This window comes from Jatropha curcas, chromosome 4 (genome assembly GCF_041381405.1).
Source record: "Jatropha curcas cultivar XTBG-Jc1 chromosome 4, XTBG_Jcur_1.0, whole genome shotgun sequence".
In the NCBI taxonomy this organism is placed as follows: domain Eukaryota; kingdom Viridiplantae; phylum Streptophyta; class Magnoliopsida; order Malpighiales; family Euphorbiaceae; genus Jatropha; species Jatropha curcas.
The window spans coordinates 7,463,168-7,483,618 of NC_143154.1; the positions used below are offsets into that span (position 1 = coordinate 7,463,168).

Consider the following 20,451-nt stretch of genomic DNA (forward strand, 5'->3'; position numbering starts at 1 on the left):
TTTAATAAATTTGCATTAATGGATACTATGACCATAGTTTGGAAGGCAAAGCATGGTGTGTTGGCCCGAGAGTGGGGAAAAGAGGTGTTTTTGTTTCAGTTTCACCATTGGCGGGATTTGAAATAAGTGTTGGAAAATCAATTGTGGCATTTTGAAAAAAACCTCCTTATTTTGAAAGAGGCAAGGGGCGATTAATAACCTTATGATATGGAGTTCTCGAGTAGTAATTTTTGGATAAGGGCCTATGATCTTCCTCTTAGGTGCATGAATGAAAACGTAGTAAAAATGATTGGCAATAAGGTTAGGATGTTTCAACAATGCATGACAATAATGAGACTATATGGGGAAAATATATTCGTTTCTGTGTTCTGTTAAAATTATGTAACCCTCTCCTTAGAGGTACCATGATGAAATTTAATGGTAATCCTTCTAGGTAGCACTTAAGTATGAAGGCCTACCGAATTAAGTGCAGCCATACTGTAAGCCATTGTGATGAATCCGATGTGGATCATTTAACAAATAAACTACTTCCTTATGATGATTCCCTAAAAGCTTCTCCTTTTTGCAGAAATACTAAAATCTTAGGGAGTGAAAATATTGATTCCCTAGCAAAAAAGAAGTTAGTTTTTGAACGAAATAGTGTCCATGTAGAGGCTAACCACTCTGAACCGATGACAGTAGGTGTTATAGCTGTGACAGACATGAATACTAGTGTTGAAGTGGTTTCACCTAGTGAGCATAGAGAAGTTGACATGGATGGTATTCTAGGCTAGCTGGAAAATTTATGTGTAAGTCTATGTACTCACAAATCTGTAATGGATGAGCTGCATATCTTGGAACATAATAATCCTTCATCCGTACCACCTAGTGCAATTCTTTCTGATCCCATAATTTATAACCTAATAGCCTGTGAACTTAACCCTATTTAAACTTTTTCCAAAAACAAAGACGTCATGCCTTCTCCCACTATAATAAGTGTCATAACCCACCACCAGGAAAATTTAACAACTCCTATCTCACACTCCCAGACATGTCCATTAGAACCCATAGCTTGTACCTTCCTTAACGATCCAAGTGCTATTTCTGCTATACCTACATATACCTCATTAGCCCAGTTAGTGAAACCTCCCTCACCCAAAAATCCATGGAAAACACTTGCTCATGAAAATCATAACTCTAAACAGACTGTTGTCAGTCTGTCTTTGGGATGTAAAACTAGAGAGGTTGGCCTGGCTGAGTAACATATGGATATTGATATGTTTGAGCGCCAGAATAAGAGGGTAATTATGGACCAAGATCTTTCTGTACAAAATTCAGCGGTAGTGACTGCTCAACAATCTCGTTGATATCAATGAGTCTGCTTGCTTGGAATTGCATGGGGCTTGGGAACCCCCAAGCAATTCATCACCTTAAGAGGCTTTTGAAGCTTCAAGTTCCTTCCATTGTTTTTCTAATGGAGACTAAGTTGTTGCTAGATGAAATGTAGAGTCTTTGTCAGAAAATCGATTTTGTAAATTATTTTACTATTGCTTGTGAGAAGGAAGTTAGGAGATAGGGAGGTCTGTGCCTTTTGTGGGATGATTCTCGTGATATCCAGGTGCTATCTTCTTCCTTGCACCATATTGATGCCATTGTCGATAATAAGTGGAGGTTTTCAAGTATCTATGGGTGGCCGGAGGAAAATCAAAAACAATTCACATGGGATTTAGTAGAGTTTGAGAGATATCTCAACCTTGCCTTGGATTTGTGGAGGAGATTTAACGAAATTCTCTTCCAAAGCGAAAAAATGGGTGGCAATCTGAAGGATCAGCGTAAGATGCAGGTTTTCCATGATACTTTGAATTCATGCCATTTAATGGATATGGGGTATTTTGGTTACCAATTTACATGGACTAATGGTCAAAGTGGGAATCAGAATATAAAGCAACGTTTGGATAGATTTGTGGCTAACCAGCAATGGTTTTCTTTGTTTCAAACTTTCTTCGTTGAACATCTAGTAAGGTTGGGATCTAATCATTGTCCTATAGTTTTGAGGTTCACCGGTTCTCGGTCTTCTTGGAAAAAAAGGTTCGGCTTTTCCGTTTTGAGTTAATGCGGTGTCGGGAGGAGTCGTGTGTGGAAACCGTTAAAGATTCTTGGGCTGAGAATGATAATCAAAGTATAGAGAACAAAATTACTAGATATGGTTAGGCACTGAAAATATGGGAAAGGCGATGCTTTGGTTCCATTAACAAGCAACTTTCAAACTGTTAAGAAATGCTACATATGTTGTAGCAAGGTCCACAGTCTGAAAGTTGTATCTAGAGGCAGAAACGAATTGAGGCCACTATGAAAGAGTTAATGGCTCGTGAGGAAATAATGTGGAGTCAAAGGTCACATATCCAATGGCTTCAAGAGGGTGATAAGAACACCGATTTTTTCCATTCCAAGGCTAATCAAAGATTGAAGAGGAACACAATCGGCAAAATTTATGATGATTAAAGGCCAATTTATGAGGATGAGGAAAATATTGCACGGGTTATGTCTCAATATTTTAGAAACTTATTCTCTTCATCAAACTCCTCTATTTCTATTAAAAGCTTGGATTTTATAGAGAAAACGGTTACTAAGGAGATGAATGCCAACCTTACATAGCCTTTTAACAGTGACGAGATCAAAGTTGCTTTAAAGCAGATGCACCCGTCGAAAGCTCCTGGATCTGACGGTATGCCTCCTTTCTTTTTCCAAAAATTCTGGCATATTGTAGGCAAGTTTGTGGAAAATAAAATATTGTCTATCCTTAACAATCATGAATCTCCAGCCTCTTTAAACCATACTTTTATTACTTTAATCCCAAAAATTAAAAATTCGGAACTACCAAATATTTTAGGCCTATTAGTTTCTGCAATGTTATTTTTAAAAATAATCACAAAAGTCATAGCTAATAGGCTTAAAACTGTTTTGCCTCATATTATCCACCATTCTCAATCGGCTTTTGTCCTAGGGCGACTCATAACAAATAATGCTTTATAGCTTTCGAAATTTTTCTTTTTATGAAACCTATTTCTAAAGGAAAAAAAAAAGGTCATTTTGCTTTTAAGCTAGATATGAGTAAGGCCTATGCCAGGGTAGGGCGGTCTTTTCTAGAGAGTGTTATGCTGAAAATGAGATATAGTAGAAATTGGGTTAGTCTTCTTATGGGATGTATATCTTCTATTTCCTATTTTCTATTGATTAATTGGCAACCCCAGGAAGTCTTCTTACCTAAAGAGGACTTAGACAGGGTGACCCTTTATCTCCTTATTTATTTCTGATCTGTGCAGAATTTCTTGGGTATGATTTATGAGGCAGAAAGGTAGCACAAAATTCATGGAATAAAAATATGTTGTGGAGCTCCGTCCATTTCTCATTTATTTTTTGCCGATGACAGCATCATCTTTGGAAGAGCTTCGACAACTGAAGTAGACAAGGTGATCCAGATTCTCTAGGATTATAAAGGACTTTCAGGTCAAAAAGTAAATTTAGAGAAATCCGAGATTTGTTTTAGTGCACGAGTAGAAGATCGTAGACAAGAGAAATTGAGGTTTCGGATGGGCGTTCGCATAATGGGTCAGCATAGCAAGTATTTGGGGTGTACCTGTAATTATAGGGAGACAAAAGAAACTGACGTTTAGCAATTTGGTTGAAAGGATTGTAAACAAACTGAAGGGTTGGAAAGAAAAATCTTTATCCAGAGCAAGGAAATATTGCTTAAGGTTGTGGCGCAGGTGATCCCTACTTATATGATGAGCTGGTTCTTGTTACCGAAGGAAATTTGCAATCAGATTGAGAGTAAAATGCTAGGTTTTGGTGGGGCTAGAAGAAAGGCGAGAGGAAAATTCATTGGGTCTCTCGGAAAAAACTATGCTACTCCAAGCAAAGTGGGGGTTTAGGTTTCAGAGATATACAAAGTTTCAATATGGCTATGCTTGCTAAAAAATGTTGGAGACTGAGTAGGGATGAAAATTCTATTTTAGCCAAATTTTTTGGAAGCTTGATATCATCCGAGGTGTGGGTTTTTGGAAGCTAAAACAGGGTATCAACCTAGTTTTTCCTGGAGAAGTCCAATGCAAGCGAGATGGATTATTGAAAAAGGAGCAAGATGGCTCGTGGGTAATGGCAGTCGTATTCGAATCTGGAAGGATATCTGGTTACCGAAGCAAATTGGCTATAAGGTGGTGACACCGCCATCGACTCTCCCTGTAGACTCGTTGGTAAACTAGCTAATTGACTTGAAGAATATAAGCTGGCAGCGGGAACGAGTCAATTCCTTGTTTAGACCCAATGAGGCTAAGCAGATTTTGGAAATTTCGATCGCTTGTGGTAGATCGAAAGATGAATTTATATGGCCTTTAATGAAATCTGGGATGCTTCAAGTAAAAATAGTGTATCACCTTGCTCTTCAAACTTTATCACCTCATGTGGCAGTAAAATCTTCACATGCAAATGCTTCAGCTTTTTAGAAGAGGATATGGCATCAGTTTATTCATCTAAAGATTAAATATTTTATGTTTCGGGCGGGTTAAAATCATTTGCCAGTTAAAACTAACCTGAGAAGACGAGCGATTGATATTGATTATGTGTAGTTTGTATGGTGAAAGGGAGGAATCTGCCTTTCATATTAATTTTGACTGCTCTTTCTCTCGCAGAGTATGGATGCTGTGCCCACTTTGCATTTGTCAAGTAGCAGAGGATATCTCAGTCAAGCAGTTATCTCAGCATTTTATGGAAATCTTTGAACCTGATCAGATGGAAGTGTTGTGCATGGCAACTTGGTCTATTTTGGTGAGCACGAAATGCTTTTATCTTTACCCAGCAACAAGCGTCTAAACCTCAAGTTGTGCAAGTCGCGCTATCTACTTTGTTTGAGTGCAAAGATTGTGGCTTAAGGGTAGTACTGTCGCTTTCTAATCCATAGGTTGTTGCTGGCAATGCGAGTTGGAAGCCCCCTACAACTGGTTTAGTAAAAAATAAAATGTGATGCTGCTGTCTCTTGGGATGGTAAATGAGGGCTGGAGATGTTAATCAGGAATGATAATCATGAAATAGTGGCATCAAGTTTGAAGAGCTTTCAAGGTTCTTTAGCACTAGAAGAAGCTAAGGTTGAGGCTGCAATCCTCGCAGCAAATGCAACTCTTGACTTAGGCTTTCAACACGTCATTTTGGAGTCAGATTGCGTATCTTTGATCTAAAAGATGAAATATCCCACAGTCCCTTTTTTTGAATTAGCCAATAGATTGCTAATTCTTAAAGACTCTATAAGTTTATTTTCCTCATGTTCTTTGTCCCATATTTATCGAGCAGGTAATGGTGTCGCTCATAGTTTAGCAAAGGAAGCTCTCTCCTATAGGTTTGAGGAGCTCATTTGGGTTGAAGATATTCCACCCTCTATTTTATGTTTTGTTCAAGCTGACTTGGCATTTTTAGTTGTATGAAAATTCTATGTTTTTCCTAAAAAAAAAATTGAAAATTTGGCAAACAAGTACTTTAGTTTAAAATAGTCAACCAAAACCACAAGTTATTGAACAATTACTCATCATTTTTGTGCAAAACAAATAGTTTTTCGTATAATTTCTTACTTCCAATCTCAATAGAATTACATTAGTAACTGTAAGCTAAGGATATTAAATTGTGTTGGATTCTTAATTTTAAATAGTTATACCAAAATTTTCCATTTAATTTTTAGACAAATGCATACCTTTTTTTTTAAACTCCAAATATAGACCAATGTATATCTATATTTTCCTTTTGTGTTTGACCAGCTGAATATAGTAATTGATCTAATTAACCATATGCACTCTATATCGACACATCACGATAATTAGCCAAATTTTGACAGCACCTAAACCTCATGTCATCTAACCTAATAACCATCTGTTTCACACACATCTCCATCGAGTATTGTCTATTTAAGTAGCTCTTTCTTTATCTTATGTATTAGGATTTTAATTAGGTCTCTTCAAATTTCTATAATCCAGCCAAAGATATCTAAGCTCAGCGCTTTTTTAGCCCTAGACCTTGTCCCCAGCTTGGATATTTCTGATGTTGCTCGCTTCAATCCTGCTTTCTCTGGCGATTCTCTGGTAAAAGATTTTGTTTGTGTTGATTTCTTTTTAGCATATATGAAATCCATTTTTATTTTTATTGATAGTTTTTAATTGTGTGTACATTAATTTGTTTATCATTGTTTTCTTTAATTATTGTTTACTCTAAATTAATGTAAATATTATAAGGTTCTTTTCTTTTTTATTTTTACTTGTAACTAGTGTTAGAACCAGCACCATATGCGGAGCAATATTAAAGAATGAAATTGTGGATTGTAGCGGGGTAGGTATTCACGAACTTTAAACTGCCCGTAACTGTCCCCATTAAAAATTTTACTACCCGTTTAAATATCCATTTAAGTACCACTATCCGAACCCATTTAAAATTTTATTACCCGTATCAATCTCATACCTATTTAAAGTACCCCTTAAACGGATAGGGTATCCGCACATTTTAAACTATCTAAACCCAAACTTATTTAAAATGTATTTTTTACTAATAAATGGATAGTGTACCTGCGGGTACCTACGGCCAAAACTATTTATTATAGTGGGTACCCAGAGTCTAATACCCTTACTTTACTCGTATCTGTTGTGGATAGTAATTTCTCTAGCCTTATCCGTGTAACACGCATTTTATAACTATCTGTACCTTAATTAAACAGATCGGAGCGGAGTTAGTACTCTAAAATACCGGTCTCACTTCCATCTCCAAATGAAATAATCTTTCATAACATCATTCAAAAATAACAAAATTGTATAATATAATTATCGTGAAATGCATTATAAAATTATATCTCATTGAGATATGCTGAAAAATGTTACAATGTTAAGATTTGCCTTGTTAAATATCCTGCAAAGTCACTTATCAAAAAAGAGTATTCTGCAAAGTCTTTCACAAGGTATGCAATAGCAAAATTCATGCATGGTGTGACCTGCATAAAAAAATGTGCACACATTATTCCTGCAAATGATAGTAAGACTTGTAATATTGTCATTTCTCATTCTCGTTTTCGTCCCACTTTAATAGACAATTTTCGTAAAAATTTGAGATTATACTTGTATAAAAAGAAAAGTTCAATTTTTAATAATATATATATATATATATATATATATATATATATATATATATATATATATATATATATATATATTATATGTATGTATATGTATATCTGTATATTTATTTTTAATATCCATCTTAGGAATGAAAAAACACATTGATATATAATTAATATATATCTCACTCTTCTTTTATATATTATATAGATTTTTAATTTAATTTAATAATATTATCTTAATATTTAATTAATTGTGTTAAGATTAAATATATAATGCAGGACATATAATGGATTCGACTTAAATTGACCAAAGTTTGAATAACAATTTATTCAATTTGCACGGCTTAAGTTATATGTATTTTAATATAATTTTAAATTAATTCAATGACATTATTTTGATGGAATGTAACTAATAGATATTATCTTGATAAAGACATTGTTTGAAAATATAAAACAACTGATCTGCTTACAATTGTGCTAAATAACCGCTCTCCTTACACTTGACAATGCTCTTCTTACACTTGACAATTTGAGAGACTTATATTTATTTGTGATTTAAGATAAACTTCTCTATTTTTACAAATTACTAGTGTTTTTTGTGACATGCATTGCATGTTGTTAGTATTCGGTATTACTCATTGTTTATACTCATTAATTTATTTTTATATAATATTAAGTATGATTATAAATTTTCTCTTATATTCTCTAGATATTTATATAATGTTTAGATATTATTAATAATATTCATACTATAAGCGAACAATGTTTTTCTTAAACTAATTTTAATATGATGGGACAACATTAAAAGTCAAATATATTTAATAAAATAATTATAGATAATAAAATGAAAAGATTATTATTAATTATAAGATTAGACTTCAATTTTTTAAAAAAATGATAAGGTTAAACTTTAAATTAGCATCGATTTCTTTAAAAAAATTAAATAGTATGATCCCATATTATTGAATATTGATTTGAGTTCATGAAAAATCTAGATATAAATAAATATACAAATAAGAGAAAAAATTCAAAATTTTAAAAGTGATATATATAAAACATGTGAAACAAAATATATATATATATATATATATATATATATATATATATATATAAATTAAAATAATAATCTATTTTTTAAAATAATTAATATCGTAAATAATAAATGATTGAAAATTCAATTAGAATAATATATTAAAAAAATAATATTACCTTTTAAAAAAATTAAAATAATATAATAATATACTTTTTTTAATCAATTAATAAAAAGTATTAAAAAATTATAATTGGTCAATTATTAAAAACTCAAGTATTTAATAAGCTCAAATTGTTATCAATTATTCAATAACTAACAATATTTTAGAATTTTTAAACTTTCACTAAGATTATTACAGATAATCACATTATTCTCCCTCATTCTACCTTTATATATAGTATACATATAGATTAGGATGTTAAGTCAGATAAGCCTAAAGATGATGAAAGCTGTGAAAGGGTAGGAGAAAAAAGAGTGCTCGACTAGGACTCTATCGACTCATCTGGATTATATCTATACGCACTCAACCCATAAACCATGAATTATAGTGTGATTTCTTTATAATTGAGTCGTGAATTATAGATCATGAACAAAATGAATAATGATGTAATTGTTTCACTCCACACTAATAAATATCACTAATCTAATCTTAAAAGCTGGCTCATTCCATAAGCACCATTTGAGTATGAATACAAATATTGAATGGTAATTTTGAATCCTCTGATTGGGATTTTTCTGAAATGAGATATGAAACTTTTTCATTTAAAATATTTAAAATATTTATGCTCCGTGGTCATGTAATATTATTTTGCATGTTTTATTTGTATTATTTGATTTTTTAGTCACAACCAAATAAATTAACTTAATTTACTTTCACAAAGCAAAATATATACTACTAACAAAATATTTTTATAAATGTTAAATATTCAAAAAATAAAGGCCAAAATCGAAACTATTTGGATTTTTAGTTTGATCATTCGATTTTTAGTTCGACTTCAGTTGTTCAGTTGACACAGCAGAATACTTAATTTTTAATTTCAAATCATTTAACTGAATGATATACCAAACTAACTGGTTTAATGTTGAAGACCAAACCGACGTACTGAAGTCTATATATAAAAAAAGAAACATCCTGCCTTTCTACTCGATTAATGTTGAGAGAATTAACGAAGTACAACCTATTAGATGCAAATGTATACATTCCTCAATCAAGCCATAAAGCAAAGATTTCAAAATAAAACCCTTCCATAGAATATCAACAATGTATGAAAAATCATACCCAACCTTCAAACAAAGAACAAAAGCATCATTTGCTGGCGTTGAAGTCATGATTCTTGACATAGATTTATTAGGCACACACACAAAAAAAAAAAAAAGGTAATAACAACTCCTTAATGCATAAATTTGATTTTTAAACTATGCATTAGGACTTAGCATTTGGTCGAGTTTCGTCCTTTTTCCTTCTCCTTCACTTCACTTCCCTGGCTCCTGTCATAATCTTCATACATTCCCAAATAGACAAAACAAAAAAAATGTAAAAGACTGGCACCAATTCACAATAACAAATAATGAAAGCAAATAAAGAAGACGACAGTTGCTGAGATCATATAAAATAAATGTAGGTACCGGGGTGATTCTCATGGATTTTCTTGCCATTATTATCATCATCGTTATCACATGATTGATTTCCTCCATAAATTCCACCAAATCCTTCTTCATCAGATCTCGTGGCATACGCTTGTCCAAATGAATGGGACATTACATCCCTTGTGTACACGCAAGCACGAAAACAAAACAAACAAAAAAAGAAGTTAATTGCGATAATTAATCAATTCAAACAAAAAAAGACTATGTCCGGTAAAATTAACTATAATCAGCTGTTTTACCGGCATTTTATTAAAAAATGAACATAATAAAGATGAAACATGATAAAGACTAACATTTCATAATCCACCCAATCAAATTCAAAAACTTTCTTTTTATGCTACACCATAGAAATAATATGAAATAATGTTTTTAACTTCATAGTTAAAACACTAAATTTTAACTTTAAATGCTATGTTAAAAGCTATTGCCAATCAAGGAACTAACCCATGTTCTATTGCTTCTTTGGATTTCTCATTTGGGCTCTGAGCCTTATCCATGTCGTGTGGATTCTCAGGATTACTCGACGCAGTTGTGACCTGCTTGAATCTGAGCACTGAAGTTTTTTGACCTAATTGATTTGAAGGATATAAGAAACCAGCAGGTATTGTTTGATAAGTTCTTATTGATTTGATTGCCTGATTCATCTCTGAGTTCTTCTCTTGTGGTTTTATGGAGGATTTACTGCTTTATAGATGAAGGTGACGACATTAGGAAGAGCGGACTTTAATCTTGCTACAGATGAGTTCTTCTGATAGCACGTAGCATTGCTAGGAGAAACGTGGCACGAGGAAACAGAGCATGCAGCACAAATGGCGCCCATACAGCCAACTTGACCAGGAGTTGCCTTGAGAGAACGTTTGGTCCTATTAGTAGATGCCCTCTCATTAAAGCCGTAAATGAACTTTAAGCTATTCATGAATTATTTAAAATTTGCATCTGATTAGTTCGATTTCGGTTAAACGAACTGTTGGCTCAAGGGTCAAATCTCGGATTTTGATGATTAATACAAAACAAATAAATTTAAAGTATGTTATTTGTGCTAATTTTATTTTATGCAGAATTTCGTTGGAAAGAATATCAAACAAGGCAAATCCTACTTTGAGCATGAAGATTTCGAAGACCTAGTAGCTAGGTATTTAGGAAAACTTTGTAAGATAGAGAGAAAATCCATATATGAGCACAAAAATCCTTTTCTCTCTCAAAAATATTTGTCGGAAAATTAGTTTTCTTCAAAATAATTTATTCTCGAAAATATTCCTTCAAAACGAAAAGATTTATTTTCCTAAAACTAAAGAGATTTCTTCTCTTAATGTTTTTGGTAATAAAATCATTCACCTTTTCAGAAATATATTTTGAAAGATCTAAAGTGCTTTAAAATTATTCTCTTACCTTAAAAATGAAGGAAAATCTCCTTCGGTTTTGGTAAGTGCATCTTTCCGCAAATTCTCCTCAAAATAAATGCTGTCAAAATATCTTCTACTTAAAGGAAATAAAATCGTATTTCATTCTCTTACCAAAAAGGGATAAAGTGATCTTTTGGTAACAAAGGTTTTCACATCGTTTTAAAAAGGAAAGAAGATATTCTGAATTCAAAATAAAATCTCTTTCCAAAAAGCAACAGCTTCTTTGTTTCCTATATAAAGGAACATTCACGCCTTATTCATTTGGTGAAGTAAGAGTATTTGTTTTAAGAGCTCTCTCTCTCATTGAACGAATCCTTTTCTCTCAAAACTTACTCTACCCCCATTTTCTTTTCATCTCTACACTTAACGTTTTCAATATTTAAAGTGAAAAGAATTTTTACAATTTTTTTTTGAAAAACAATTCTGTGTTCTAATCGATCTTCTAATCTGATAAAATTGTTTTTCCTGTGCTCATATAGGCGTTTCCTTCTATCTATTTAGAATCTGTATTCTATAGTAGACAGGCTCTTTATTTGTTAAACTTTTGAGTGTAATAGCTTAGGTTAGAAGCTATTGAGATAGAGGTTATCAAGCGACCTTCTCCATGTGTGGGATAGTAATGTCTTGAATCGAGTTTTCTGTACTCTACCTGTGAACCCCTACCCCGAACATCGTAGGCATGTGAATGCATGTGACTAAGGGCAGAAATGCACGTGAATGTATGAGTCGCCACCTTGTTTAATTATTTTAGGGTAAACTAGGAAAAACCCTAAGTGACTCCGATTTTAATTAACCTAATTTCTAGATTAGTTAACCCAATGTTTAAGGCACAATCTACGAACTCGAGGTGGATCCCGAGACCATGTCATGCTGATCAACTAACCTATGGATGAATGTTTTGCAAGGTAAATAATGTAATTGGACCAATGAAAATGTTTATGTGATTTCGACTTGCCGCTCGGGGTTAGATCCCAAACGTGCCTACGTACTTCCGTTTGAATGGAAGATCAAAGTCAACGTAGTTCGATATGCCTTCTTGGCTTTGAAGGTGTATGCTTAATGCATGAGTGTGTGTATGCTTTGTGCATGTTTGTTTAGGCATTTTGCCAAAGGATCGATTGATTCGATTAGGCGTTCGTCGCCAAAAATGTTGGTTTTAAGGCATTTGTGCCAAAAATGGTTGTCGGGCGATTTGTCGCCAAAGTTGATATTTGGGCTTATTATTGCCAAAATTGATGTTCGGGCTTATTATTGCCGAAATTGATTTTGTCGGGCGATTTGTCGCCAAAATGATTGATTTTAAGGCTTTTAGCCAAAGATGGTTCATTTTATGGCATTTTGCCAAAAATGGTCGATTTTAAGGCTTTGAGCCGAAAATGGTCGATTTTAAGGCATTTTGCCGAAATTGATCGATTTTAAGGCTTTTAGCCAAAATGAGTTGGTTTAGGCAATTTGTTTGCCAAAAGTGTTGATTGGGCGATTGTCGCCGAAATTGATTGATTTAAGGCCTTTGGCCAAAATGAGTTGATTTAGGCAACTTGTTTGCCAAAAGTGTTGATTGGGCGATTGTCGCCGAAATTAATTGATTTTAAGGCTTTTAGCCAAAATTGGTTGATTTAGGCAATTTGTTTGCCAAAAGTGTTGATTAGGCGATTGTCGCCTAATTGATTGATTTTAAGGCCTTTGGCCAAAAGATTGATTAATTTAAGACATTTTGCCAAAAAGTTCGATTTAAGCGATTTGTCGCTAGACAGTGGTTAATCTAATTTATAGGTAATTTGTTTGCCAAAAATTGATTGAACCGTGGGCAATTCGTTGCCAAAATGTAGTTGATTTAATTGTAGGCAATTTGTTGCCAAAACGTGATTGATTAAGGCTTTTTAGCCACAATTATTGATTAATTGGACTTAAGCCGGACTGTTCGAAATAAAGGCAATTAAACCGTAGTTATTAATTAACTAGGCTTTTTAGCCAATATTGTCGGATTTAGCATTAATACCACGATTATTAATTAATCGGGTATTTAAGCTTAATCATATTTGATTGAGGCAGTTTATTTGTTTAAATATGATATGAATGCATTTATGCAGTTATAGAATTATTAGGAGTAGAAGAGAAGCATGCATGAAGTGCTAAAATTAAATAGACAGAGTTTCGTTTAAGTACCTGATTTAATCGACGACCACTTCTTAACTCCAGATTAAGCTCCTCGCTTGGGGAATATTAATTAATTAATTAGAATTTGTTTAATTTTAGTGGCCAAGTATCACAACACATAAAAAAAAAAATAAAGACTGAATTAAAAATGCAAAAAGCGGTAAAAGAATCGCAAAAGCGTGAGGGAGAAAGATCGTCCGTCAACACAGACAGGAGTGGCAAAAAATGAAGAGGTAAGTGGCTATTTATAGGCCAAAAACGGGCCTAGGGCGGCAGGTGCCACGGACGGCCGGCGGCAGGTGCCGCGGATGGCCGGCTGCTGCTGCCGCTGCTGGCCGGCGGCAGGTGCCACCATGTCCGGCGGCCGGAGCAGCCGTGTGCGGCGGCGGCCCCCCTTGGGCCTTTCACTCCAGAGGAGTTTTCAGGAGTTTCGGACCTCCGAAAAATATTCCGGGACCTGTTTCGCGACCCTCGCGACATTCCGGACGTTTTAAGTACCATATTGGCATACTTTCGGTGAACTTCCAAAATGGCCTTGTTTCTTCGGCAAGTCCTTTCAATTTCTGGGTAAAAAAATCAAAGGTCCAAAACTAAGAGATCTTCTTTGCATAAAACACCTGAAATTTCTTGTAAAAGAGAAATTAAAGTAACAGAAAAATAAATGTTAAAATTAATAATAGGGTAATTATTATTGATATTGGTAACGCCAATCCCCGGCAACGACGCTAAAAACTTAATAGGGCAAATTCGCAACAGCACGAAATCGCAAATAAGTAAGAAAGAGCGAGTAGAGTATCGCCCCACGAAGATTGTATACCAAATACCAAAATTGTGTTAACCTACTATTATTTAAATGACAATAAAGAGAATAGATTGAAAAATAAAAGAAATAAACGAAAGCAATAAGAAATCAAACAAGATCTATGAAAAGAAATCAAGGATTAAAAGCTGCTAGGGATTTTGATTTCACTTCATTCTATCCAATTTATTTTATTAGTCTGATAATTAATTTTAATTGGTCAAGTAGAAGAAACAACCCTAAAGTTACTAATAAGCTCTGTCGATGTATTATTAGCTATTTTAACCCGATCTAATTATTATGTTTTACGGTTTGTTTATGAATTCATAACATAAGGTCGTTAACCATATGAAAACCTCCCATGAGTTAAACCAAATAGCTTATGCATCGAGTTATTATTCCCATGTAATTTATTACATTTTTCATATCAAAACCCCTTCTCCCAATAGTGATTAATGAAATAAATCAATCCATATTAGAAACTCTACTTTAAAGCATTAAGTTCGATAATAAATTATACCTTGAACGAGGAAAACCAAATCTAATATTATAAATTGGAATATAAATTAAGCTACATCAAATCTTTAGCATAAGAGTTTAGCTCGACATAATAATTAAATAAAAATCAATTAAACTTGAAAATAATTTCATAGGCAATATGAATAATGAAAATTAGAAACAAGATTATGAGTTTAGATATAAAAACTAGTCAACGAATAGCGTGGATGGCTTTCTTGATTCTTTACACAAACTTGAATGATTGAAGTCTTAAAAGAAAGAAAACTAAGAGAAAAGTAGAATAAAGATCTAAGATCCAAGCTTCCAAATTCCCCACACTCTGAATTGTTGTAGTGATCTCTCTTTATATAAACTTCGTAAGTGTCTTCAAATTCAAGTAGGAAACTAGTTGGCCTAATTAGGAAGAAATATTATTTGAGTAGAAAATTTATTTTGTGTTGTATTTCTTAAAATTTCCTACTCAAATAATATTTCTTCCTAATTAGGAGTCCTCTTTCATAAAATAGGGCCGGAACTCAAACAAGGTAAGTCTTCTATCATTCCCATGTAGCTCCATGCATAAGCACGCTTAGGCTTCAAATCTACAAGGGCTAAACAATTAAATTCGGCCCACTTGAATTTTCAGCTTTCTTGGAGACACGTGTTTTTTACTGACTTGGTCATGTTGAGCTTTTAATCTTCATTTTTCGGCTCCAACCTTCTTTGATGCAAATTTTGGCTATTTTCCTACTAAAAACCCTTCAAATCAAGCTTATCAAGAATCAAGAAAACTTAATTAAAAACATAAATAAATCTAAACAAAAATTAATCAAAGTAATTAAAAATTTTAAAAATCCTAATAAAAATTAAACTATAAAATATAAGACCTATCAGGTTCCGTAGGCTAATACTCCTTAGAAAGCTTCCCTTCTTGCTAATGATATTATTGATACTTGGGCGATGCTTTAGGATCTGATGTACTCGGTAGGCAATGGTCTCTCAATCAAGTTTTGGCAGTATCACTGGCTCATAGAGGGTGTGATTCTTTACGAGGCGGCTATACTGGAAGTTCCTATTGATCTTATGGATGATTGCATTGCTGATTATCTTGAGAATAGGAATTGGAATTGACTTAGAATTTCCTCTTTTCTTTTGAATTCAATTCTCATTTGTATAATTGTTGTCTTCCTCCATCTATTGGACGTGGTCCTGATTAGATTTGTTGGCGTTTCATGAGCTTTAGTCAATTTTCATTCAAATTTGCCTATTAATGGTTAACATGCATATTAACATTGAAAGTCTTGGGGATTGGTCTTTTATTTGGCGTTGGCATGGATCTCAACAGATTCGACTATTTCTGTGGTTAAACTTTTCATAATAAGCTTCTAACCAATGTTGAATGAATGAAAAGATATCTAAGTGGAGAGCCATATTGTATGATGTGCATACGTATGTATGAGACCTATCACTATGGTTTTAGATATTGTGTTTATGTTAGTCAAGTATGGGCTAGTATTTAAGCTCCAATATGGCTTCTTTCTATGACCCTGTGATCCCGTTTAATATTTGGTTCCTTAATAATTTGAAAAGCAAAGTAATCCACAGTTCTGGGACGCTTTGGGCCATTATTTTTTGTGTGGCTTATTGGAAGTTATGGAAGCATCAGAATTTAAGGGTTTTAATGGTGAGCTCTCGATAATCATGATGGTGGTGCTTGACATCCTCTCTTCTGCTAAGGATTTTTTCATGGTTGATATGGTGGTTTCAAACCTAAGTAATAATTCTGCTAAAAAAAAGAGTTATGGATTTCTTGGTCTCCTTCTTCTTTGCCTTTTTTACAAACTCAACACAAATGATTCTCTTATGGATAGCCTAACATGTGAAGGTGGTTTACTAAGTGACTACACAAGTATATGGATTCAAGGCTTTGTTACTAGAGTTGGTACTTATTCAGTACTGGAGGCCAAACTCTGGGCTATGTACAGAGGCTTAAGATGACTTAAAGCTTAGAAACTTAGTACCTCATAATAGAGTGTGATAACTCTATTGTTGTCCAACTTGTAGAGGTAATTTGATCTCAAATGTTGGTGTTTTTCAGTTGGTTATTGCTATCAAGAACCGCATGCACAGTGATGGAACTGTAATATTTCTCATGTATATAGAAAAGCCAACCATAGTGTTGATTTTCTATCAAAATTTGCTAGGAATTTTCCCTTGAGAATCCATATCTTGTTAGACTATAAAAAGTTATTAGAATTTCTACGATTGCAATATATATGACTTGTAATATTTGAAGTATTAGTAATAATGTGAATTGTTAAATAGGTACATCATGACATGGAATTGAGAAATTAGATTTGGGTTGAATAGTCCTATATTTATTAATTATTGCATTATTACATATATTGCTTGAACGGTGAATCTTAGGGCCAATTGTAGTATGAAATGAGTTGTTATGTATCTGAGTGAATATGTTAAGTTGACTAGGGGGTTTGGAGATTTTAAACTTACCCATATCTTAGTACTAGTTTGGCCTAGAGAAATAGGTCATAACGCTAGGGTTTTCTTATATATATAACATGATTTCTTCCTCTTTCTTATCCTCCCAAGGAACAACCTCTAGGTACTGGATGCAACTCTCTGTGATTTCTTCACAACCAAATGCAATTAATACCTCAAGTATACCAACGGCAGACTTGACAGAATCCAAGGAGTCTAAAAGTAATCTGCAGGAACATACAACAACCTCAAAAAATTAACATGATGATCGTAATTAAACTCCGAGCAATGAATATAAGAAAATGTATCGGATTCTAACTTTGAGAGCCTGTCGAAAAAGAACTTGCTCTGGTCTCCATGTCTATAAGGCTTGAATACTCCTGTTTTGTCCATGTGTGAATAGGAGAAATACAATATTCAGTCTCACAAGAATGGATTACAAAAAAGTAAAATTTAATCAAATTAATGCTTTTTTTAGAACGACGATCGAAGGGATAATAAGGCAATAGAGAAAATAGGAGAGGATGATTTGGAGTCAAGAAGTTGATTAGACAGAACTGATGTAGTTTACTTTTTACTACCACAATCATTCTCATTTGCACGTCAGCATTTCGTTAATTCTCTAATAGAAAACCTAATAGATTCCTTTTATTGAAACATCAATTAAAATTTGTGTAAATCACTATTTTTTGGATTCTATTATAAGGGACGATTAAATTTAACTTAAATTTAATCACAATTAAAGCTCTTTGTCCTTCTCTATAGATGTGTTTAATAAGATTTGAACCCAAAATTTCTTCCTCATTCCTTTCACTGAAGCCTCAATTAAAGTTAATATAGTAACAAATTAGAAATTAGGATCGCTAATGTAATCGGTAACGGTGACCATCAGTGAAATTAAGCCATAAAAAAACCTGACATAATGCCGTGTTTGACTAGTCAAACATGCGTAAACGTAACGCTATCGAAAATTATCTGGTAGCCAGCTCATGCTTTGTGTAGGCCGTTCATTTTGTACCACCGCCCCAATGTCAAATAAGGCAACAAACAAGCCGACAACTCAGCCACGTTGGTTGTTTCTTATCCATCGATTTTTCCAAACGTCTATTAATCATGTTCGTCCATTTCTTCACTGCCGCTATATAATGATATTACAGCCACACCTTCTCTTCCATATCTTATCGTATTTCTTTCTTTCTCTTTCTACAAGCTCTGCCTAACTTTTCTGGTTCAGATCTCCTCTTAATGGCTTCTTCTCAAGGATTGTGGCTTTCGCTGTTGAATGGATCGTTTTCCGATCTATTTTCAGATGGTGGTTTCAGGGCTTGACTCAAATAGGGACGTGTAGATATCAGGTTTGTGTAATAATAGATCTCTCAGCTTTCCTTCATATGCTAGTTATATTTCCACAATATTGTTACTAGACATGTTGTGAATATGTATTTCTGAATAGATCTTGTAATGGTCGTGTAGCTTGCAACTTCGAACTGTCCATTGAATTGATCTTCTGACTGGTATGGTTTTCTTGTTTTGGTGATTAGCAAGAAGGATCTGAAACTACTATTTACGCCTTTTCGTGTCTTATTGTGGGTTGTGTGGCTTCAGGTTCGGGTCATGAAAAAGCCATTGAAAGTGTCTATTCCTTTTTCTTTGGTAGCTGTTGCAGGTGGTGTAAAAGGACCTGTCACCTTAAGGATCCGCTCGGCCAAGATCAGTGCGTCTGCCTGTAATTCATGTGTGGTTTTTGTAGCAGACGTTTTGATCAGATGTTAGGAGGCGGAAAAATATATATCTCCACATATATATATGTTTATATTCATGTCTCTGGATGTAGAAGATATATCAGGACGAGAAGCCCATATATTGCTTGATTGATGGAGGGGGCTTTAATTCTTTGGTTGATATCTTTGTCATCGGACCTTTTCCATGGCAGGTGCGCTTGCATGGCAGGTCACCAAGTACTTAATAAAAATTACTCTTTTGTGCTTTTGAGAGGAGATCGCACAGGGATTTGCCCGGGTTCTCCTCTCCTTGCGCGTGTTTTGTCCTGCTTTTTCATTTTATCCCCCAACCATAAACATATCCATCTCGGAAAAGGCTATCAGGCGCATCAAATCAAGCACAACGTTTTATCAATTGCTCAACCAATTCACAACTCATCGGATTTGGATTGAAAGGTATTCTCTAATATTCTTTTGATATATGAATTTGTTATAATAAGCTGTTATGAAGCATCATGAATTATATTCCTAAAATGTTCATCTGGGGAATGCTTTCTTTGCTGGTCAAGAGGACATAACTAAAGCCGATTTGTATGTTTGACATTGGCAGTTATTTCTTATTTAGTGGAGAAAGATCGTCTGTCAACACAGACAGGAGTGGCCAAAAATGAAGAGGTAAGTGGCTATTTATAGGCCAAAAACGGGCCTAGGGCGGCAGGTGCCGCGGACGGCCGGCGGCAGGTGCCGCGGATGGCCGGCTGCTGCTGCTGCTGCTGGCCGGCGGCAGGTGCCACCATGTCCGGCGGCCGGAGCAGCCGTGTGCGGCGGCGGCCCCTCTTGGGCCTTTCACTCCAGAGGAGTTTTCAGGAGTTTCGGACCTCCGAAAAATATTCCGGGACCTGTTTCGCGACCCTCGCGACATTCCGGACGTTTTAAGTACCATATTGGCATACTTTCGGTGAACTTCCAAAATGGCCTTTGGTCCGGTCGGACTGTTTGTAGTCCGGGAAAACAGGCACTGTAGCAAAGTTGGATTCTTGCTATGCAAGAAGAGCTAAATCAATTTGAGATAAACCAAGTTTGGAAACTTGTTTCTAGACCTAAAAACCATTCTGTTATTGGAACAAAATGGGTGTTTAGAAATAAGCTTGATGAACAAGGTAATGTTGTGAGAAATAAAGCAAGATTAGTGGCTCAAGGGTACAACCAAGAAGAAGGCATCGACTTTGATGAAACCTTTGCTCCGGTTGCTAGACTTGAGGCCATTAGAATGCTTTGTGCATTTGCATGCTTTAAAAACTTCATGTTGTATCAAATGGATGTGAAAAGTGCTTTTCTAAATGGTTTTCTAAATGAAGAGGTGTATGTAGAACAACCTCCGGGCTTTGAAATTTTTGATAAACCTAATCACGTCTACAACTTACTAAAGCTCTTTATGGTTTAAAGCAAGCTCCTAGAGCTTGGTATGAAAGGTTGAGTAAGTTTCTATTAGAAAATGGTTTTTCAAGAGGAAAGGTTGATACAACACTATTTATTAAAAACAAAGCACATGATATTCTAGTTGTACAAAT

The 20,451-nt window shown here is 34.3% G+C and overlaps 1 protein-coding gene, 1 long non-coding RNA gene and 1 pseudogene across 4 annotated transcripts; 2 read left to right on the top strand and 1 right to left on the bottom strand.

Annotated features, from left to right (window-relative positions):
* Window positions 1-1,051: 1,051 nt before the first annotated feature.
* LOC149496794 (uncharacterized) lies at window positions 1,052-5,375 on the top strand (annotated as a pseudogene).
* Window positions 5,376-9,383: 4,008 nt separating this feature from the next.
* On the bottom strand, window positions 9,384-10,484 carry LOC105647897 (late embryogenesis abundant protein). Its single transcript, XM_012234123.4, has 3 exons — window positions 10,248-10,484; window positions 9,783-9,922; window positions 9,384-9,654 (listed from the first exon to the last, which is right to left on the bottom strand). Exons 1-3 carry the CDS (start codon window positions 10,445-10,447, stop codon window positions 9,587-9,589), a joined length of 408 nt encoding a protein of 135 aa, XP_012089513.1. The 5' UTR covers window positions 10,448-10,484; the 3' UTR covers window positions 9,384-9,586.
* A 7,741-nt stretch (window positions 10,485-18,225) lies between these two features.
* LOC119371332 (uncharacterized) lies at window positions 18,226-19,538 on the top strand. 3 transcript variants are annotated; one of them, XR_016320401.1, is made up of 3 exons: window positions 18,327-18,514; window positions 18,633-19,336; window positions 19,491-19,538. It is a non-coding gene; the product is annotated as an uncharacterized LOC119371332 (long non-coding RNA). The 3 variants fall into 3 exon arrangements; XR_005178935.2 differs by lacking the exon at window positions 19,491-19,538 and having other exon boundaries at window positions 18,330-18,514; window positions 18,633-18,673; window positions 18,765-19,316; XR_016320400.1 differs by lacking the exon at window positions 19,491-19,538 and having other exon boundaries at window positions 18,226-18,514; window positions 18,633-19,316.
* Window positions 19,539-20,451: the final 913 nt, after the last annotated feature.